This window comes from Penicillium verrucosum (assembly GCF_028828655.1).
Source record: "Penicillium verrucosum strain IBT 35672 chromosome Unknown utg000002l_segment0_segment0, whole genome shotgun sequence".
Classification (NCBI taxonomy): Eukaryota; Fungi; Ascomycota; class Eurotiomycetes; order Eurotiales; family Aspergillaceae; genus Penicillium; species Penicillium verrucosum.
The window spans coordinates 1414974-1435772 of record NW_026643211.1 but is presented as its reverse complement, the minus strand read 5'-3'; the positions used below and the strand labels follow the sequence as shown (position 1 = coordinate 1435772).

Below are 20799 nucleotides of genomic sequence, written 5' to 3'. Positions count from 1 at the left end.
AGAACATCTCAAATAATGAGAGATACCGGTTATGGACACGATACAAGCAGTTTGTTCCAAGGTTCGCGTGATATCTTACTGAAGGCAAAGCAAAACCTCCCTGTCATTCGTAATCGCATTTATTCTTCGTGGTATCACATATTCAAAGCTACGTATATCACTTGGTAATTGATCTCGTTACATGTTCAAAGAGTGGTATCATCACCAACATTCAACACCACTCTTGATAAAGTCAACACCAGAACTCACTCAAGCCATACCCATGACAACCTGCTCCTGTCTCTCTTGCCAGACATTCTTACCCGAACATGAGCAAACCATCTTATCGTTATCCCACACACCTGCACTGCGCGCAATAACACCAACGAGAGTATTCTCATCCTCACGCTTGAAAGGACCCTCCGTTCCCTTGGAAACAACCATACTCCGACCAATAAGCTCCCAAATAGCCACAGGTCTATCCAAGAACACACTGCCCTTTCCTTTATTGTCAACATCCACGGTACCGAGAATGCCCCGGCATTCCTTGGTCGGGGCGGCAGCATCAGCGCCAAGCACCTTGGTCTTTAGAGACTCCCAGATACCACCGGTAGACTCAGCACCCCGGGAGATATCTCCTGCTACTCGAATAGTTGACCAGTATTTTCCCGGCGCAAGGCCGTTAATTGTCAAGTCGATGAGGGTCATGCTCGGCGAGACCTGGACCATGCGCGCAAGACCGCGGATATTGTTTGAGACGCTCGTTGAGTGTGTTTCGAGGATGCAGACGGCAGAACCTGTTTGGTGTGTGTCAGTTGGCATTGCTCACGTCTGTCGCGTGGAATAGTCATTAGGAGCCGGGGGATTCCGTACTGTTTGTAGTTCCGCTGCCGCGCAGGATGGCATCGCGGCCAGTGCTTTCGATTGCGGTCACGATGGAGCTGGGAGGGGCGGTGCCTTCGATGAAGACTAGCTGGTCTTTGAGATTCGCTTCAACCTTATTGATGCCTGTCACGGAGTCAGCTTGATAAAGGTGGGTTTTGGGGCTGTTTTCGGGAGATGACTACCTTCTAGGCTGTGTAGAGAGTTGGAGATGGACTTCACGCAACCTTCACAGGTCATTGGGACCGAGAAGGTCGTCTAGATATAAAAACCGCATTAGTATTGGGTGTTTGTGAGTCAGGGCACTCAGATAGGCTGACCTGGAATGGTTCAATCATGGCGGGGAAGAGACAGTAGATCCGACACCGGTGGGGAGTGATAGGAGTATGTGCACAACTAAAATCAAAGGATGTAGGGAGAAAGAGAGAAGTATAATATCTCAGAAGAGAAATATCCCAAGATTTAGAATAAAGAATGTGTAAGAACTTGCAATGAGCTATACAAATTCAAGGTGGGGGCGTTGGATTTCAAATCGAAGGAACTCGGCTTCTGACGAAACGTCATTCCCGAACCTCCCCAGGGCTCTCTCCCTTTCAACTGTCCCCCTACGAAAAATGTCATCCCGATGGGCAAATGAGGACCCAGAAACAGAGGCAATTATCGCGCAACAAAAACGCGACAAAGAACAGAAAAAACGCGCTAAAGCGGAAAAACAGCGACTGGAAGATGCCAGCAAAGCTCAAGCTCGGGATGCTCAAGCCAATGGGGAGCTAGGCCCCCCGACAAAACGACGAAGACTCTCCAACGACCCCGATGTCCATCCAAACAATGTCGAAGTGGTGAATATCCAGAAGGAACAGAGAAACCAGTCGACCTTACTACGCTTCCCGGTTGGGGAATGGGGCCCCTGCAGGCATGTGGATAACTTCGAAAGATTGAATCACATTGAGGAGGGCTCATACGGATGGGTTTCACGTGCAAAGGACATTTCCACAGGAGAAATTGTCGCGCTGAAGAAGCTGAAACTGGATAACTCGCCGGACGGGTTCCCAGTCACTGGGCTTCGGGAAATCCAAACGCTTCTGGAGGCGCGACATCAAAACGTCGTGTACCTACGAGAAGTAGTCATGGGCAATAAAATGGACGAGTGGGTTCTTCGTGATTGACTATATCATTTACATCTGACATATACTAATCAATTGGTTCCAACAGTGTATTCCTAGTGATGGATTTCCACGAACACGACCTCAAAGCCCTACTCGACGAGATGCGCGAGCCCTTCCTTCCTTCGGAGATCAAAACCGTCTTGCTACAGGTGGTTGGAGGACTTGAGTTCCTACATTCACAGTGGATCATGCATCGCGATCTCAAGACCTCCAACCTATTAATGAACAACCGTGGCGAACTCAAAATCGCCGACTTTGGCATGGCCCGCTACTTCGGCGATCCACCTCCCAAGCTGACCCAGCTGGTTGTGACACTCTGGTACCGAGCGCCGGAGCTGCTTCTTGGCTCCGACAAGTACGGCACGGAGATCGACATGTGGAGCATTGGCTGTATCTTCGGCGAGCTGCTCACCAAAGAGCCTCTCTTACAGGGCAAGAATGAAGTCGACCAGGTGTCCAAGATCTTCGCGTTGACGGGGCCCCCGAACTCTGAAACTTGGCCTGGATTCCGTTCATTGCCCAACGCCAAGAGCTTGCGACTCCCGTCGACATCGGCACCTTCTTCGGCCGGCAACCCTCCTCTACTACCTCGCTCTCGGTTCCCTTACCTGACCAATGCTGGTTTGGGTCTCATGTCAGGATTGCTGGCACTGAATCCGGCCTCCCGTCCTACAGCAAGACAGTGCCTCGATCACAAATATTTCAAGGAAGATCCACGGCCCAAACCGCGAGAGATGTTCCCGACTTTCCCCTCCAAGGCTGGCATGGAGAAGCGGAGACGTCATCATACGCCTGAGGCTCCTAAACGGGGCCAGGAAGCACCCGAGCTGGACTTTGCGGGTGTCTTTGGAGGCGCCCCGGGTGGAGATACTGGTGAAGTAGGGGCTGGATTTACTCTTCGATTGGGATAATTGCTTTTTATTCACATTAGAAGAGTAAACAAAACCAAATTTTGTTTTATTGTCTGCCTTTGTGCTGATTTACGCTGTACAACACGTATATAATCTACTTCAGATATTCTCTGTGCCTCTCGCCTTCACATTCAGGTTTAGGTACGCTGTTGGTTTTTAACCAGGCAGATTATAATATATATTTAGGGAAACATCTACAATAGAACAATGTAGAAAAGTAGAAACAATGTTGGTGTCAATGGCTAACTATAGATGTGGCTATGCATAATCAAGGAGTTTGCGGTGGATAAGAATTGATCGCCCCCAAAGCTGATCGACTCCCGGAGCTTCTTTTCTTCTTCAAACATCACTGCCAATTGTCACGTCTCCTCACTTATTCTATCTTATTTCTTTTCCTAATTGATTTTCTTAATTTGGCTAATCTATATCCATTCTGCCATGGCGACCAAACAGCCCGTCTCGTTCGACGCCATCATCCAGGCTGGTAATCACTCCAACCACCCGATATGACACCTAGCAAGATCTGACTGTTTTCCTCCACAGACCGTCAAAAGAAGAAGCACGAGGACCTCGCAAACCAACTCCTTGGAAAGAACCGCAGGTCAAGCGCGCCAGGCTCGGGCGCTGGTGCTGGCAAGAAGTCGCAGAATAAAGCACAAAATGCAAAGCCTGGAAGCTTAGCCAGCAGAATCGGAGTAGCCAAGGTATGAACAAGTCCACCATACGACCATCAATGCGACCACCAATGGAGAAAAATATCTGACAATCTCTCGCGTCGAAATTTAGCGCTCCGCGTCAGCGACCGTGCAACCCAACAAGAACAAGCCCACACCCGCACCCGCGAACAACAATCGAACACGCGGCAGATCTGGCAAGAAAGATCGCATGAATGTGGATCAGGTCCGGGCAGCTTTCCAACCCGAAAATGGCCAACTGAACGCGCGATCCGGCAACTTCGCACAGAGCAGCCGTCTATCCGGTAGCAGCAACATGACCATTAAGGGTGCCTCGGGCCCATTCATTGTCGTCGGAAGGAACTTTGCGCCTGGGACAACAGCTGCCGATATCCAGTCCGCCCTTGAGCCTATAACAGGCCCTATGATCAGCTGCCAGATAGTAGCAAGCCAGCCAAGTGTTGTTGCGGAATTTGCATATGCGGAGAAGACGGCTGCAGAGCTGGTGGTTGCCAATTTCCACAATCAGAGGGTAAATGCCGTTCCTATTTAATGATATCGTAAGATAGATGCTGACACACTCTAGGCTGATGGGAGACTTCTTACAATGACCCTTAAATCGGCCAGGGCCACAACCCACCAAGATCCTTTCACTGCCCTCCGAGCACAAGCTGATCAGGAACGACTCCGATCCCGTCGTGGGCCAGGCCATGTGAACGACCTGCTATCTGAGAACCAAGGAGACTCGCAGACTGGCCTCTATAGCGATGAAATGATGGTCGATGCGCCGGCGCGGAATACCCAGAAGAGCCAGAACCAACGGAAATGGCGTCGTTGAATATCCAAGTTTGAGCTTGAGAACTTGAGGTTGGCTAGCGAATTGTTGGCGTAAGGAGTTCATAGTATGTATGCACTGTGCGAAATAGTCGTGGGGATCATGCTTCTTCTTTGCACTCTCATGAAATGTATGATATGGTTATAGCAGTTTATGGACATTTTCTTTTAGCATTCGGGTCACACTTTTTTTTGCAGCAGATAGAGGCGAACGGGACCAATTGGATAGAATATTAATGTTTTACTGAAGATTCTTCATCTTCAGCGTGCAGATCAACCCATAGCCCTGCTACAATATTACCTGTCGCTCCTTCACTGGTTGCTTATGTTCTCCTACGCCGAGAGAAAAGAAGAAGTTAAACTTGAGGTATCAACCTAAGTCTGGCATTTAATCCTCGCAATAACATTGAAAACAGTATATAATCTTCAACAATCCCAAATTCAAAAACTTCAGATACACGAGATATATATATCGAGTCACCTCTCACATTCAAACAGCACAACAACTTGACTCAACTCAAGCTCAATATAAACCAAAAAGAAAGACACAAAACAAAACAATTCGATCTCCAGCCGCCCATGCATTATCCAACATTCCTGAGAAGAATAGTTTGATCAAATTTGATATGGTGGGTTTGCGAGATCAGGGCTGTCATATGGTGGGTTTGCGAGATCAAGGTCGCAAGGGGGTAGAGTTGAGACAATTTCATTGAGGTCAGTTCCCATGTACATATTCCCAGTGTTATCAGGCGCACTCAAACAATATAGCATATGGTGAACCCAGATACCAGACAGCCGGAAACCCATCGGAGGAGTAGGGCCGTGACCTTCTTCACGGCCTACAGATGATCGAACCGTAATCCAGTGGGGGAGCATAGTCTGACCATTGTGGACCAAGTTGACATGCAATACTACACTATCCGACTCGATATCACCAGCTGCTGTGTTAAAGGTTGCTGTACCAGTGTAAGGCAGGGGAGCGCCACTCATGCCTTCAAGGGTAAGCCGATCGGATTGGAATATCTTCATTTGTGAAGCACCAGTATCCTCAAGAACAGGGATGTGTATGGTATTGGCCCAGGTGTTTGTTCGCCAAGTAGTAGGATTCCGGATTGATATAACAAACTGTTTTATATTAGCATTCATTATCGAGGGGGGAGGGGGAGGGAGGAGGTGGAGGGGGGTTCCACCTGGGAAGTCTTACCATATGCAAGTCGTACCCCGAAAAGGCTGGGGACAAAGTGGTGAACAGGTTCATCGGTTCTGGTTTGTAGTTGTCCACCTAGTAATTCAACGTTAGAGCTGCATATAGATTGGATGATATGCCTAATGTCTTCGTTGGACTAACTTGGTAAAACAAGAAGTCTACGTATGAATGGGGACTGAGACTCAGATCTTTCTTGTATTCTAACTCACTCCTTCTACCCAGACACCAAGTGAGCCATGCTCCCTACTAAAAGCGAGAAATTCGTCCATTTTCCATTTCCTTGGGCCACCAATCAATTTTCCATGTACCCAGAAAGTGACTGAATTACTATCCCAGACAAGGTCCCCGGAACGGTAGGCAGCCATGATGGCTTCCACGTTGGAGGTATTCCCATTGTCATTTCCCAACTCACGGAAACTCTTTTGGATCCTCTTTAGAGAATGAAGGCGCTGAACAACTTCCCAGCTAAGACCGTCAGGCTCGGAGTTGATCATGTCTCTATAAAAGAGTGGGTTAGTCATTGTGATGAGAGAAAAACAGAGTACACATGTGATATAGGATTTCCTTACGTCTGATTCTTCTTGATCTGTTGGTACATTGCCAATCTGCGCTCGAAAATGACAGGCATGATATTCTCATCGAGGCGTCTGAGACATCTTGTAATTTGGCCGTCGACATCACTACTCGAAACCGTCAGCAAAGACTCGATAGACAGAGAAAGTTGACGTTGATCCTACTCGTCAGCTAGATCCGTTTCGCTTGGAGTCCATCCTTCAGGCAGCTGGTCGGGTTCGGTTATTGGCTCGTCACGAGATCCCCATATTCTCGGTGGCTCGAGAATTTGACCAACTACAGGGGGTCCAGAAAGGAGTAGCCTATCCCCATGCCTAAGGATGTCGTTTGCAAGTGCAACATAGGGCAGATTTGGATCTCGCTTCGTTTCAACAAATCATTTGTAAGTAATTTCGATGATATAAGGGACATGGGGATGGCAATACCTTTTTCCCTTTTTTTGGAGCGGGTTTACGACTGGGGGTAGAACCCGAACTCTTCTTACTCCTAGGTCGCTTTTCTTCGGGGAGACCAGGTAGAAGGGGCTCACTGGCTTTTCTTTTCTGACGAGTGGTGGGCATTTTGAATCAACACCTCACTCAGCTATTGATGAAGAGGGAATTGGAAAATGTAGTGGATTGATACCAATTAAGAGGAGGGATCCGGAAAAGAAAAGAATTGGGTTTTGAAGAACAGACGGCTTTTATAACTCTAGACATCAACTCTCGTCTACTATCAAACAAAGACAAACTCAGTAGACTCAAGAGCTCAGCGCAAACAGATAAAACTCGTGGACTTTAACACGAAGTAGAGGCTGATGGACAGCGAGAGCAGCAAGACAAAGAAATGTTTTGAGCCGAGGGTAGCAACGGTAGAACGTGAAGCAAGGAAAAACGTGCGAAGCTCTTCAAAGCCCAAGAAAAGGCCGTTCTATAGATAGCAGCCAATGACTTTCTTGAGACGTATGCGGCAATGAAGTGAGAAACAACAGAATAACTTTCCATTCTTTGATTGACTTGATACTGAAATTTACTGTGTGGCGTGTCTTGTTTCATGCTTGGTTTCCTCTGTCCTCACCACACTGCTCACCACACTGTGGTTTATTTCTTTATCTGTCATCTGAAATCCCCTACGGCCACCACTTACACAAAGAGAATTCGCCTTACGATCAGTAAAATACTATCTGGTGGATATACGAAGCCATTAACATTTGAGAACATCTAACGAGCTTGTTAAGGGGGCCATCTAAAAAGACATGATAAAGCCGCAAATGCGGCCCACTATTCTTTTGTTTGATAAATTGCAAAGATACGTGGTAACACTCGAACCCTTTGTCCGGTAGTAGGGTTCAATACTTTGCCCGAGTGTAGGTATTTTGAGACCTGGACGCCGTTCTCCTCAATATAGGGCACTGGGTTCGTACACTGGGGTATCCGTGCTTTGGAATCCCTAGAAAGCGTTGTTCTCCCATACAACACAATGCACCGAGAAGTCATAATGGGAGTAGCAGGCCCCAAGCTTTTTAACACGAAGGAAGTTCAGCATTGGGTTCATATCAACAACATAGCTATCATATGGTATGAGTCTATCTCAAATGTCAGTAACCGAGTAGCCGAAGGAAGTATTCTACTTACGCGTATGTGCGACCAGTGGCTATGAGGTATTATTGGATCTGATTGGTACTCATGGTCCTACTGTCTTACTTCATTTTGCCTGTATCAGAATTTGAAACACCAACAGTCCGAGTATGGGGAAAGGAGGATATAAAAAAACCTACGTACGTTGGTATATCTATAGATGTACCTGCCAAGAAGTGGGTCTCCCGCTAACTGTAATTATTGTATGTGTTAGGGCTCGCTATTGGATAACTGTGAAGATACATCGATGTTTTGCTTCAAGGAATTTAATGCCGTGAATTATTGTACTAGAATATTTAGACGTCGGTAGACCTTTTAGATATTGTATCGTGTATTGGGTAGGTTTTTGCTCCGTATCGGGAAAGTGGGCAGGTGCCCAGGTGCGTAGGTGGAACTCGCTGTTTACCTATTCTTTCAATATCATCCTCCTTTCTGGTTCAAAAAAAGAAATCAAAAAAATGCAAGTCTCTGCTTGTCTATTTGCTTATAGTATCCTCTTACGGGGTTCATTAAGCAAAACCCGCCCGAGCACACTTTTTCAACTAGTTTGCCGAGCAGCGCCAACCGGGGACACTCTTGCTCGTCTGAAATCGCAGGTGTTTCTAGTCACAGCGGTACATTGGTGTCTCCTCATTATACCTCGTCAACATCAGCCACGCGGAGTGCTAGGAGCTCTGCATCCCCTTTGTCAACCACAACCAGAAGCTCCAGCTCCAGACCCTTTTCTACGCCATCAAACACCACAAGCTCAGCAGTGCCTACGCCTGATATATCCATTAACACACTAGAGCAGATGGAGTTCTATTTATAGGGTTGTCTCCAAAGTTTGACCTACACTAACATAAATCAGACACAGATTGCAGAACAAAGATGTCGGCTGCATCTCCGTGGATGGCCAAGTACTATGCCGCAGCTGGACTCAGAGTGAGTTTACACTAGTGTTACAACCTCTATAACCCAGGAAGCACAAGCTAACCTATAAAAAATAAAGCCGCCACACGCTCCAATCCAGACACCAATACAGTGAAGATATATGCGCAGGTTGATGGCAGCAGTTCGGCACACGAGAATATCCAGCCTGGCTGTGAGCTCACTGCCAGCTGGCCGTCCTACCATAGCGATATTTATTGCAAAGGGGATAGCTGCCTCTATGGTAGTCAAAGTACAAACCCCATGTATCCCAAACAAACGGACTGTGTACTGACATTGTCTAGACAATATCATCGACAATCAATGTTGCACTCAGGTAACAAGAAATACTGCTCCGAAAACATACGCTCCCATCTACAAGAGACAGTACAAAGGTGTGGCGGATTGGTTTGGCATTTGGAGCGATGGCTGGATCACAAACGATCCACTTTTCACGAGGCTGTTAAGAGTTGTGGTATCGTCACTATATGGAATCCCACCCCATTTCGTGACACAGACAACTACATGGTACAGTTTGCTCTGCCATTACAGGCAGGTACTTATGTTGGGGAAGCTTTTTATGGATCGGGGGACCCTATGTTAGTTATTAGTGATTTACACTAACTAGTCATGTTGGACTTTGTTATTCCCTACAAATGGACATCTTGCTCGCCCGCGATTATGGGATATTTAAATGCACATTTCTCTCATGACTATAGGCCTCGGATTTCAGGAAAAGGTCCCTTTGATGAGATAAAGCATCAGCTTAATAAATTGAGAAGTCTCTACACGATGTGAATAATAAAAAAAAGCAAGTTTGAAGCTCGTTAAATACGAAGAAAAGACTGGGATATAGACAGTAGCCAATGACTACGAACACCTAGATAGATAGATATTTAAAGAACATCGAAAAAGACATCGAAAAAGACTATATAAGAAGACTACTAAAAAGCCATGACAAGGCCGTATAAGCAGCCGACTATAATGGCATGGAGTAATTTTAAGACTTTAGTTAGGGCTTTGGATTGCCGACTATACCATCCTAGGACTAGCGGCTGATAACTATCCGATAAGGTATGATCACGTGTAGCGGAGCTTCCGCGGAGAGATTGAGAAACATCTCGACTTGGCGCAATGCAATAGAACGCATTTGGGGCCCGGACATTGTGTTTCCTCACCGCGAAAAGTTCCATTATTGCATATCCAACGATACAAACGATTACTGTCACTCAGCTCTGAGGCAAGAATGAACCAAGCCACCAGGCGCGTGGCGTCGCACATCCTCCGCAGACCTCGCAACACAGTACTTCCAAGATGCCCAGGAAGATGGAACTCCACGTTTGAACAGAGAGAATGGTCCACGCCGCTGGCAAAAACATTGGCCAATGTCATGAAGGTAGTTATGCACTCTGCTTTGCCTCTGTATTTTTGCTAATCATTCACTTCTGGAAATTAGGTCACTGGCCCCGTGCCAATCGCGGCGTTCATGCGCCAGGTTCTGACATCGCCTGATGGTGGATATTATACAACTCGAGGGGAGGGTGGAGGTGTATTCGGCAAAAATGGTGATTTCGTCACCTCGCCCGAGATCTCGCAGGTCTTTGGAGAGTTGATCGGGATATGGACTATCGCGGAGTGGATGGCGCAGGGACGGACGAGAAGTGGTGTTCAGCTGATGGAGGTTGGCCCAGGGAAAGGAACTTTGATGGATGATATGCTGCGGGTAAGTGGTTGTATTTATGCCTGTCTTCCTTTTATGAAAAAGAGACAAGAAGGTCATTGGACTGACCACCATTTCTATAACCAACAGACTTTCCGAAATTTCAAGAGCTTTTCTTCAAGTGTTGAAGCTATTTACCTTGTGGAAGCTAGTGGAACCCTCAGAGAAGTTCAGAAGCAGCTGCTGTGCGGCGAGGAGGCTGTAATGGAGGAGACGGATATCGGACACCGGAGTGTGTGCAAGTACTTTGATGTGCCTATCGTCTGGGTGGAGGATATTCGCCTTCTGCCACATGGTGAGTGAAGATTTTAAATCAGCAGCCCGTTTGTCTGATGCTGACCAATGACATCGGCGATATAGAGGAAGGCAAGACACCTTTCATCTTCGCACATGAATTCTTCGACGCACTCCCAATCCATGCATTCGAATCTGTTCCGCCATCCCCAGAGAACCAGCAGGCCAACGAGCCACGAAAGATCATGACTCCCACCGGCCCAGCAGAACTACACACTCCGCCCAAACCCGTGAACACCCCGCAATGGCGTGAGTTAATGGTGACATTAAATCCAAAAGCCGTCGAAGAGAACATAAAAGGAGAGCCCGAGTTCCAATTGACCAAAGCCAAAGCTTCCACGCCGTCATCGCTAGTGATCCCGGAGATCTCTCAGCGTTACCGAGCACTTAAGTCGCGGCCAGGCTCGACCATCGAGATCAGCCCTGAGAGCCGAATCTATGCTGCAGACTTTGCACGCCGTATCGGTGGTGACTCTGCTTCTGGGCTTGCTGCTAAAAAGACCTCCGCTTCTAGCCCACCCCCGTCATCACAGAAGAAGACTCCGTCTGGCGCAGCCCTGATCATGGACTATGGGACATTGTCAACTATCCCTATCAATTCGCTGCGCGGAATCAAAAGCCACGAGAAAGTAGCACCACTCTCAGAGCCGGGCCGAGTAGATGTCAGTGCGGATGTGGATTTCACTTCGCTGGCTGAAGCGGCCCTCGAGGGCAGTGATGGTGTCGAGGTCCACGGTCCTGTTGAACAGGGCGACTTCCTCGGGGCCATGGGTATTGAGGAGCGCATGCGACAGCTGCTCCGTAAGGTGCAAGATGAAGAGCACAAAAAGACACTAGAGACAGCCTGGAAGCGATTGGTTGAGAAGAGCGGCGGGTCAATGGGACAGATCTACAAGGTAATGACCATTGTACCTGAAAATGGAGGACAGAGACGACCTGTCGGTTTTGGAGGCGGCATTCAAATGTAGAGCCCCAAGTAAGTATATTTGTCTTATGTTTCAATAGACTCGGAGCGTGGGCTGCTCATTTCATGTACAATAATTTCATCTTTCATCAAAATAACATGGATCCCTCCTACATACAGAAAAAATCAACCAGAATAATAAAAGAATAAAAAATGAAACCCATAAATGCATCTGAGTGGTATCTCTCCCATCCAAGTTCGTTAAATCTCATGAAAACAAAAAGCAGATGCATAAAGTGACCGGAACCCCCATAATCTCAAGGCAGATCAATATTCCTCCCAGATATCCGCAGCATAAGCCTCAGTCAGCTTAGTATCATTTCCATACTTCTGCTGCCATTCCACAAACCCACCCTCGAGCACAAATACTTGCTGCTCCTTGTTCTCTTCCGCACCGAGGGTGCTCTCACGCTCACGCGCATAGCGAAGAGCAGCAGAGGGTCCACGTTGCTGACTGAGTGCACAATGGAATACAACTGTTTTCTTGTCTTTGAGGGTGCGAATAAGCTCAGGCATGCGCACGTCCAGCGTTGAGCTGGGGACCCAAGTTGAGGAGTGGATATGGCCACCAACGTGGTCTGTTTAAAATGTCAGTTGATAGTATTTGATTATATAGTGAAAGAATAGTTGTCTACCTGAGTCCCGGACGTCGACGATAGCTAGATTACTTGGTTCACCGGTTGAAAGCAGGGCCGCTAGAACATCACGGCCCATGCGGGGGAGAGTTGCGATTGAGATGGATGACATTTCTGTTTTTGGTGGAATTTTGTGAACCTTTTATGTCAATGGAGCTATTCAACGTGAAACGATAGAGATATTTGAAAGATCAAAGATTTGCAGGTGTGATATTTCCGATCTCTAGAAAATGACCCCAAACCCATGCGGCACGTGACCTACAATTTCCTTTCCAATTGGGAGGCGATGATTTTCCGTCACGGCAACTTCGAGCACCTCCGACCCTACGTGCCCACCTCGAGCAATCTTTCCTTTCCAAGCGCAGGAGACAGTCCAGTACATCCTCATAGACCTGCTGCTCTGACACGAGCGAGTCCAATCAAAATGGACTTCCGCCTCCTAGCCCGCAGCCTCCGCGCCAGGCCAACACCATGGCTCCAACAGCAGACCCAGCTCCACCGCGTCGCCTCCCTCGCGAACGGAGTGCGCTACAATTCCTCCACCTCATCACCAAACACACCCTTCAAACCCACATCACCCACCGACCAGCCAAGCACAGTCCCCGAGGCCGCTCAACAAACCCAAAAGCCGACCTCCGACGCCAACAAGCCAAGCACAGCCGCCCCCGAAGCTGCAAAGCCAGCCCGCAAGCCAGTCTCCGACTTCGACGACATCCTCAGCAGACTTGACCTCAGCAAGCCTCGAGAAGCAACCAGCGCCCAGCGCCGCATCTTCTCGGACTCACTTTCCCGAGCTGTCGGTGAAGGCGCGCAGAGCAGCTACCGGGCACGCTCGAGAGCACCTCTGCCTGCACGCAAGGTCGAGCTCAAGCTTGGACCGACGCTTGGCCGTCAGGCTCATGTTGAGCCTGAGCGTGGTACTGATCTCGGTGGTGCGCTGCGCAGGCTTCAGGCTACTCTTTCGCAGAATCGCGTTAGGGCTGATGCTGCTGAACAGAAGTTCCATGTGAGAAGGGGTATGGTGCAAAAGCAGAAGAAGATGCAGCGGTGGAAGAAGTTGTTTAAGTTCTCGTTCCAGGGGACTGTGAAGAAGATTCAGCGTATGCAGGCACAGGGTTGGTAGATTTATGCTGATCTTTTGCTTTGGGCTTTTGTGCTGCGGTTTGTCTACTCGGCTTGTATGTATATACTGAAGAGGCTGGTGGGGGTGATGGACTGAGTGGACAAGGTGGCATTGGCCTGCAAATTGGTGTTTTTCTTTTGTTACTTGTACAACTATTATCTAGGTACTTGATTTTTGTGTTGAATTTGGCTCTTGCATTAGATATGGAATGCATCGGATTTGTTTGACTCGATCACTTGGGATATAGCATCATAATACGTAGAGCCACTAGCTTTTTGCTAATGGTCAATTTTGCCTCTCAAGGTAGGTACACTGTACACGTCGTAAGCGCCACTCTATATGTACCTGGGCTATACGCCCATTCCTCTCGGTTCTACATATCAATCCCTCTTCCCACTTGGGAACCCATATCCACTTCCAACCCCGTTTCCATTGCCATTGGCATTAGCAGGACCAGAGTAACCACCGTACCCATTATTCTTCCCCCCATTGCCGAAGGTAACACCAGGACCCTTCACTCCACGTGCGGGACTCCCACCCAAAAGCCCATCTCCGTGCCAAACGGTTCGCGCACGGCCACGCCCCCCATTGCGCTCCCAGTACAAGGCAACCAATGCACCAACAGAAGCCGCCATAACAAAGAACACCAGCTTAGAAAAGGAAGAGCCGGACTTCTTCCCGGACCCAGTCGCCAAAGCCAGCCACGAGTCCAAAGCAGGCCGCACCGGCCACCCAATACTGGCACCGCCCTCCAGCCACGCAACGTGGAAGGAGAATGTGAGCGGCTCTCCGCGTACAACCTTAGTGCCGTGCCCGGCAGTCCAAGGCTCACGCGCCGCCTGAGCAAGAGCAACAGGCTCCTCGTCTTCGTCGAGCTTGGCATTCTTGCCGGTATTGTCGAACTCGGGCGTCGAGTATGCAATACCGCCAACCGCAAATCCGGGTTGTCCAGATTGGCCGCCGCGGGTCTTAGAGCTTTGCTCTGCGGCCGCGTCCGAGGCCATGTTGTGCATGACGACGTTCATATCCGTCCAGATGTGCAAATGGCTCCGCTGAAGCGTGCCCTGCAGCGCGATTGTGAGCGGCGTGAAGGGTGGCCCGTTATCGGCTAGTGCGGAGAGGGTGTCTGCTTCTCCTGACTTCTGGTCCGAATCTTTGTCCGCATGCTCTGCTGCGCTGGCGGGTGGTGTTAGTGGAGCTGTTGGCACGCGGCAGGTCATTGGGACATCGGAGTGGACGTAGAACTCGAGGAGATGGTACAGCTCATCGGACAGGGAGTCGATGGTGCATGTTATTGTTTCGGAGACGCCGTAGTGAAGGGAGAGAGGGCGGGCGGTTTCGTTGCAGGTCACGAAGGGGACGTATTGGAGTTTTCCGAGACTATCAGTGACCTGGATATTTTCGCAGTTGTTATTAGCTTCGTGGTCTTTTGCGGTCTGCGCTACTGTCTTCGTGTCAGGAGACGGTAGGCAGGCTGGTGGCGCTTACATGTTCTCCTTCCCTGTAAGTGTCGAACAAACAATGGTTAGCCATACTACAGAGATTGATTGAAGAGTGATCTCACATAGTCCTGTTTAGGCATGATACCGGGATGTCCTCTCTCAGTTTGTATCCCTCGTTGTCATTCGTGTTCCCCGCAAGTGCGCTGGTTGGCCACAATGCGCCTGTCAAGGACAACAGTGCCACTGCTGCAGAAGATGGACTCAATTGGCTTATAGAAGACATTGTTGCTTTTTTATTGTAGGAGGGTAGCCGCCCCGCGTCGGCAAGTTTCCAGAGATCGAGGATTGCACAAGAGTCAAGGACGGAGGTTTACCGCGTTGCGGAGTTGCGGACAACAAAACGGGTTTCCCCTTGCTACTTCCAACCACCTCCATACTTCAGATTGCATGTCTAACCACAAAGGTCCCTATTCTATAAAGTGATTCACAATCTCTACAAAGCATTACTTGGTAACGAAAAAAAGTTCAGAATCGTTCATTTCTTTTCAAACCAAGAGAAATATGTGGAAAATCGTTGCTCGTCAAAACTACACATCCCACAGTGCTTCATACAAGACTAAAACACTCTAAGACAAATTGGACTTCTGCTTGAAAGCAAGCAACAGACCGCTGGTCGAGCTGTCGTGGTTGGCACCCTCGCCTGCGGTCTCCAGCTCGCCCTGGATGTTCTTAGCAAGGGCCTTGCCCAACTCGACACCCCACTGGTCGAACGAGTTGATGTTCCAGATGGCACCCTCGGTGAAGGTGACGTGCTCGTAGTAGGTGATCAGAGCACCCAGAGTGGAGGGAGTGAACTTCTGGGCCAAAATAGAGGTGGTGGGACGGTTACCCAAGAAAGTCTTGTGGGCAACAAGCTCCTCGGCAGCGCCCTCAGCCTTGACCTGAGCAGGAGTCTTTCCAACCATTAGAGCCTCGGACTGAGCGAGGAAGTTAGCAGCCAGCATGCGCTGGTGCTTGCCACCCTCGACGGGGTTGTGCGACTCGGCCGCCATCAAGAAATCGGCAGGGATGAGCTTGGTGCCCTGGTGCAGAAGCTGGAAGAAACTGTGCTGCGCGTTGGTGGCAGGCTCACCGAACAGGATGGGTCCGGTGGTGTACTTGACGTATTCACCGGTGCGGGTGATGGCCTTTCCGTTGCTCTCCATGGACAGCTGCTGCAGGTAGGCGGGGAAGCGGTGCAGGTACTGATCGAAGGGAGCAACCAGGTGGGTTTGAGCACCGAAGAAGTCGCTGTACCAGACGCTCAACAGACCACCAAGAGCTGGGATGTTCTTCTCGAGGGGTGTTTCCCGGAAGTGCTTGTCCATGGCCTGGGCACCAGCCAGGAACTGGTGGAAGTTGTCGTAACCAATGTACAAAGCGACAGACAGGCCAATGGCACTCCATACGGAGTAACGTCCACCCACCCACGACTCGAATCCGAACATGTTCTTAGCATCAATGCCAAACTTGGTGACCTCGGCCTCGTTGGTTGACAGGGCCACGAAGTGCTTAGCAATGTATGAATCTTCCTTAGCAGACTTGAGGAACCAAGACTTTGCCGTGTTGGCGTTGGTGGTGGTCTCTGCGGTAGTGAAGGTCTTGGAGGCAATCAGGAAAAGGGTGGTCTCCGGGTCGGAGTCCTTGAGCGCTTCAGCGATGTGGGTGCCGTCGATGTTGGAGACGAAGTGGAGCTTCATGTCGGGGTGGCCGTAAGGCTTAAGAGCCTCAGTGACCATTACAGGACCGCTAAGTATAGATGTCAGCTACAATTCCTGATTAACCAAGGGCAGGAGAGCTTACAGATCGGAACCACCGATACCAATGTTGACGATGGTGTTGATCTTCTTGCCGGTATAACCCTTCCACTCGCCGCTGCGGACCTGCTCGGAGAAATCCTTCATGTGCTCCAGGACGGAATTGACATCCTCAACCACGCTCTTGCCATCGACCTCCATGGGCTCATTGGCAACATTACGCAGGGCAGCGTGGTAGACAGCACGGTCCTCGGTGAAGTTGATGTGCTCACCACGGAACATAGCATCACGGAGCTCCTCAACGTTAGCCTCCTTGGCGAGCTTGACCAGAAGAGAGACAGTCTCCTGAGTCAGGAAGTTCTTAGAGAAATCGAAGAGAACCTCCGTGTTGTCTACGGTGTTGGCGAACTTGTGGCTAAAATTCTCGAAGCGCTTGGGGTCCTTCTGGAACTGATCCTTGAGGACTAGGTTGCGTCCCAAGGTAGTGTGGTGCTCCTGGAGCTCCTTCCAGGCAGGAAGGTCGCTGGTTTGCGAAAAGCCGGGCATGATGACGATGAGGGGTTTCTATGGGGCGGAGGGGTCAGCGCGGGGCAAACGGAATAGAAAGGCAATGTTGAGGAGAGTCAGGTTCAGGATATAGAAGATACTTGTGAACTTACATTGGAAGGTAAATTGGGGGTGATAGAAAAAGAGTGAAGAAACAAAAAAGCAAGAAATCTAATGGCGTCAGTTGTACCCGGCGCATTGGGGTCCGAGGGGGTCGTGGGGCAACATCATCATTGCCGCATTCGGTCTGTTGTTTCTGTTGTTTCTGTTTTGTTATTTTGCCTAATTTGCCTATTTTTATTTACTTGTTTTGCTGCTACGATTGTTTTAATTGGAGCTTTTATATTATCGTTTCTCCTTTTGTTCTCCGGAGGTCTTAAAAATACTAAAATATCTATATACCCGGTATACCAATTCGGCCATTTATAAATCTCCTACAACATACTCCGTAGGCTATTGCTTTTACTCTTCTGGGCCCGGACCCAATTCAATCCCAGAATTCTCTTTTGAATAGCAAGACATTGGAAATTGAACGGCTATAGCTTTTTTTTTCTCAGTTGAAATAGTTTTCATTCCTAAAGAAACCAAAACGTTGAAACTGGTTAAAACTGGTACGCCACTACTGCAAGTCTACATACATGCATTGCAATGTACCTTCCAATCCTCCCGAGGACCTGCATACATAGAGATTCATACTTTGTAATGTTCTTTTTTTGATATTTCAACAGTAGCGACATCGGCCTTAATAGCAATCCCAAGCCCCCGTGTGCGGAAGCTACGGTCCGGACGGAGTAAGTAAAGAGAGGCATTTGCATGTCCCCGTGACAGCTAACCGGGCACGTGCCACATCTGGTGTTCTGGACATTTCACCGCATATCTCACCGCCCGGGCTTTTTTGTTGGCAACTGATATTGGTTCCAAATGTTTGAATTGAGCCTTGATCAACCTCACTTCTAACAAGTGGTACGACTTGCACCATGTACAATCCTTACCAAGGTGAGCACTGTTTTCTCCTTGACCTTTGAGAAAGCCTTGGTTCTTCGAAGAAACTAACTGTTACATAGCTCCGGGTCTTTATGGACAGGCTCCTCCTGACTATGGTGCCTATGGTGCGCCTCCAGGAATGGGTGAGTTCGCTCCTTTCCCACAATAGTTTCATTTTCAATTTAGGCTGACTAGCTCCAGCACCTCCTCCAGGGATGGCTGCTCCAGGCACTGCTGCTCCTCCCGGCATGCAGCAAGCAAATACCCAGCCTGGTCGTCCAGGAAGCTTCCCGCCCAACTTCCAGCCGCCTGCGAATATGCCAAACATCAATTTTTCTGCGCCAGTGATTCGCTTGGGTACCGCGGGTCCCACAAAGCCTGCAGCTCAAGAGAGTGGTCGGGAACGAGGATCCGACGCTCCTGGGCGCCGCGGTGGTCTGGGGTCAATGGGAATGGATACCCAGCGCCATCATGCTCGTGATTCTATGATGCAACTCCAACCACCTACACGCGATGAGATTGTGCGCACGCTTTTTATCGGCGGAATTACAGAGGGCGCGGGTGGCGATGATGGCATTGAGCGTATTCTACGGTCTACTGGTATCTTGCGTCGCTGGATTCGCGCGACGGATGCTGATGAGAAACCTTGCCGATTTGGATTCGCCGAGTATGATGACCCGGAGAGTCTTGAGGTTGCGGTTGAGACCTTGAAGAACGTGGAAGTGCCAGTCAAGAGGCAGACACCCCGCGCCGAAGGTGATGAGGAAAAAGAGGTTGAAAAGAGCATGCTTCTGGTGCGTATAATTTGTCTACCATTTCCTCAAATCATTCTAACTTGTATGATAGGTCATCGTCGATGAAGGCACCCTCACCTACCTAGAGCAATTCGAGTCTAGCCGAGCCGAACAAGACCCAGAGGAACGCCAGGCACGTTTCACCGCTGCTCGCAACAATCTGGATAATGTCTTGTCAAGCCTCTTCCATCCCGCAGCCCCCCTTCCAAAGGAGGAGGCATCTGCTCTTGATCGGGAAGGCGACAGTGAAATGAAGGATGCCGAGCTTGCGAAGGATGGCGAAGTAGTCACTATTCCCATCACAATTGAAGATGAGCTAGCGGATATTCCCCCAGAGATGCGCGCCAATGTGGCCAAGGAGATCTCGGCTTTCCGTGAACGAAGCACTCGCCGCGACATGGAGCGTATGAAACGCGAGGAAGAGATTGAGGCGATGGAACGTGCACGCAGTTCTGGTTCTCGGATTAATCGACTTGCTTCGCCCCCCTTATCCGCTCCCAGTGGCCCTGCTGCCGGTATCAACGGTATTCCGTTGGGCCCACGGGATCGCAATGTGTTGAACGCACCTTCTGGTCCGAAGGCGTTCGGTGTGCAGATTCCCAAGGATTATCAGAAGGGAGTTGCTTTTGTCAATGGTGGATCCCTCAACGGAGTCTCCATTGATCGCGAAGGCGAGGATTCCGATGCCAGCGACGAGGAAATCGAACGCCGTCGACAGGATCGGGTTAAGGCTGAGCAGGAGAAGCAATTCTCAGACCAAGAGCGTCGCTGGCTTAGCCGTGAGCGCAGCCGAACTGCTGCCCTGGAGAGAGAGAAAAAGCGTGAGGATGAGGAAGATGGAAAGTTGCAAGCTGCACACGATGAGATGGAAGCACGACTTGGGGCTTGGAACGATGATGTCGAGGACGGCCGAAAGGCGGTCGATTACTACGCAGACCGCGGTGTCTGGCTCCGCAACCGTGCAAGCTTCCGTTCACGTGAAACTAACATTGACGATGCCGATCGCGCCGCTGAGGATCGCGAACTTGCGCAATCTGCCAAGCAGCAAGAGCAGGCTCGCGGCATGGCCGACGACTTCCTCGCTCGCCAAGCAAAGGAGCTCGAAACCCGTCCCCAGGAAGCACCACGCGAACCCCAACGCTTCAAGCTCTCTCTTGGAGCCGCCGCGCAGAAGGCCCAGGCCGCGACCAGCCGTCGCGCAATGGCCGATGTGGAAGGTCTGCTGGAGGACGAGGAAGAGCCCGTTACTGCAACCCGTCGGCCACTTATTCCGATCAAATTCGATTCCGCGGCCGAAGCTGCAGGTCTCACCGACGAGGAACGTGCTCAGGCGGCCCGTCAACTCGCTGCAGAGATTCCGGCCGAGAAGGAAGGATTGTGGAACTGGACAGTCAAGTGGGAATTTGTGGATGATACCGTCATCAGCGACCAGCTCAAGCCTTTTGTCGAGAAGAAGATCGTCGAATATCTTGGTGTACAGGAACAAATGCTGGTGGATGTGGTGGAGGAACATGTGCGAAAGCATGGATCGCCTCAAGAGTTGGTGGAGCAGCTGGCCGAAGTGAGTATTCATTCATTCCTGTTCTTTGGAAAACAAGTTACTAACCGCACTCACCTATCTATAGGCATTGGATGAAGAGGCCGAAGTCCTTGTTCGCAAACTTTGGCGGATGATCATTTTCTTTTCCGAGAGTGAGAAACGAGGCCTGTCCTCGTAATAGGGCTGCATATCAAAGACCGGACCCTGTAC

At 49.6% G+C, this 20799-nt stretch overlaps 11 protein-coding genes across 11 annotated transcripts; 5 read left to right on the top strand and 6 right to left on the bottom strand.

Moving 5' to 3' along the window:
* Nucleotides 1-249: 249 nt before the first annotated feature.
* Nucleotides 250-1199, bottom strand: N7516_006174 (copper chaperone CCS1; the record flags this gene model as incomplete). The annotated part of the gene is made up of 4 exons (XM_057218894.1): nt 250-776; nt 853-987; nt 1047-1119; nt 1182-1199. 4 exons carry the CDS (start codon nt 1197-1199, stop codon nt 250-252), a joined length of 753 nt encoding a protein of 250 aa, XP_057072985.1.
* Nucleotides 1200-1475: 276 nt separating this feature from the next.
* On the top strand, nt 1476-2938 carry N7516_006173 (CDC2/CDK family serine/threonine-protein kinase; the record flags this gene model as incomplete). The annotated part of the gene is made up of 2 exons (XM_057218893.1): nt 1476-2008; nt 2074-2938. 2 exons carry the CDS (start codon nt 1476-1478, stop codon nt 2936-2938), a joined length of 1398 nt encoding a protein of 465 aa, XP_057072984.1.
* Nucleotides 2939-3376: 438 nt separating this feature from the next.
* N7516_006172 (RNA recognition motif domain-containing protein) lies at nt 3377-4450 on the top strand (the record flags this gene model as incomplete). The annotated part of the gene is made up of 4 exons (XM_057218892.1): nt 3377-3422; nt 3482-3642; nt 3725-4144; nt 4199-4450. The coding sequence occupies 4 exons, from the start codon at nt 3377-3379 to the stop codon at nt 4448-4450; spliced, it is 879 nt and encodes a 292-aa protein (XP_057072983.1).
* Nucleotides 4451-5061: 611 nt separating this feature from the next.
* N7516_006171 (uncharacterized protein) lies at nt 5062-6786 on the bottom strand (the record flags this gene model as incomplete). Its single annotated transcript, XM_057218891.1, has 6 exons — nt 5062-5571; nt 5651-5728; nt 5863-6151; nt 6223-6333; nt 6391-6587; nt 6652-6786. 6 exons carry the CDS (start codon nt 6784-6786, stop codon nt 5062-5064), a joined length of 1320 nt encoding a protein of 439 aa, XP_057072982.1.
* Nucleotides 6787-8475: 1689 nt separating this feature from the next.
* On the bottom strand, nt 8476-8725 carry N7516_006170 (uncharacterized protein; the record flags this gene model as incomplete). The annotated part of the gene is made up of 2 exons (XM_057218890.1): nt 8476-8643; nt 8684-8725. The coding sequence occupies 2 exons, from the start codon at nt 8723-8725 to the stop codon at nt 8476-8478; spliced, it is 210 nt and encodes a 69-aa protein (XP_057072981.1).
* A 1272-nt stretch (nt 8726-9997) lies between these two features.
* On the top strand, nt 9998-11733 carry N7516_006169 (S-adenosyl-L-methionine-dependent methyltransferase MidA; the record flags this gene model as incomplete). The annotated part of the gene is made up of 4 exons (XM_057218889.1): nt 9998-10147; nt 10208-10474; nt 10562-10766; nt 10832-11733. The coding sequence occupies 4 exons, from the start codon at nt 9998-10000 to the stop codon at nt 11731-11733; spliced, it is 1524 nt and encodes a 507-aa protein (XP_057072980.1).
* Nucleotides 11734-11996: 263 nt separating this feature from the next.
* Nucleotides 11997-12476, bottom strand: N7516_006168 (phosphatase YCH1; the record flags this gene model as incomplete). Its single annotated transcript, XM_057218888.1, has 2 exons — nt 11997-12307; nt 12365-12476. 2 exons carry the CDS (start codon nt 12474-12476, stop codon nt 11997-11999), a joined length of 423 nt encoding a protein of 140 aa, XP_057072979.1.
* A 312-nt stretch (nt 12477-12788) lies between these two features.
* On the top strand, nt 12789-13487 carry N7516_006167 (mitochondrial 37S ribosomal protein bS21m; the record flags this gene model as incomplete). The annotated part of the gene is made up of 1 exon (XM_057218887.1): nt 12789-13487. The coding sequence occupies one exon, from the start codon at nt 12789-12791 to the stop codon at nt 13485-13487; it is 699 nt and encodes a 232-aa protein (XP_057072978.1).
* Nucleotides 13488-13867: 380 nt separating this feature from the next.
* On the bottom strand, nt 13868-15212 carry N7516_006166 (uncharacterized protein; the record flags this gene model as incomplete). The annotated part of the gene is made up of 3 exons (XM_057218886.1): nt 13868-14923; nt 14976-14988; nt 15052-15212. The coding sequence occupies 3 exons, from the start codon at nt 15210-15212 to the stop codon at nt 13868-13870; spliced, it is 1230 nt and encodes a 409-aa protein (XP_057072977.1).
* A 343-nt stretch (nt 15213-15555) lies between these two features.
* On the bottom strand, nt 15556-17271 carry N7516_006165 (glucose-6-phosphate isomerase; the record flags this gene model as incomplete). The annotated part of the gene is made up of 2 exons (XM_057218885.1): nt 15556-16717; nt 16772-17271. The coding sequence occupies 2 exons, from the start codon at nt 17269-17271 to the stop codon at nt 15556-15558; spliced, it is 1662 nt and encodes a 553-aa protein (XP_057072976.1).
* A 977-nt stretch (nt 17272-18248) lies between these two features.
* On the top strand, nt 18249-20767 carry N7516_006164 (uncharacterized protein; the record flags this gene model as incomplete). Its single annotated transcript, XM_057218884.1, has 5 exons — nt 18249-18267; nt 18336-18398; nt 18457-19049; nt 19102-20610; nt 20675-20767. 5 exons carry the CDS (start codon nt 18249-18251, stop codon nt 20765-20767), a joined length of 2277 nt encoding a protein of 758 aa, XP_057072975.1.
* Between the last annotated feature and the right edge of the window lie 32 nt (nt 20768-20799).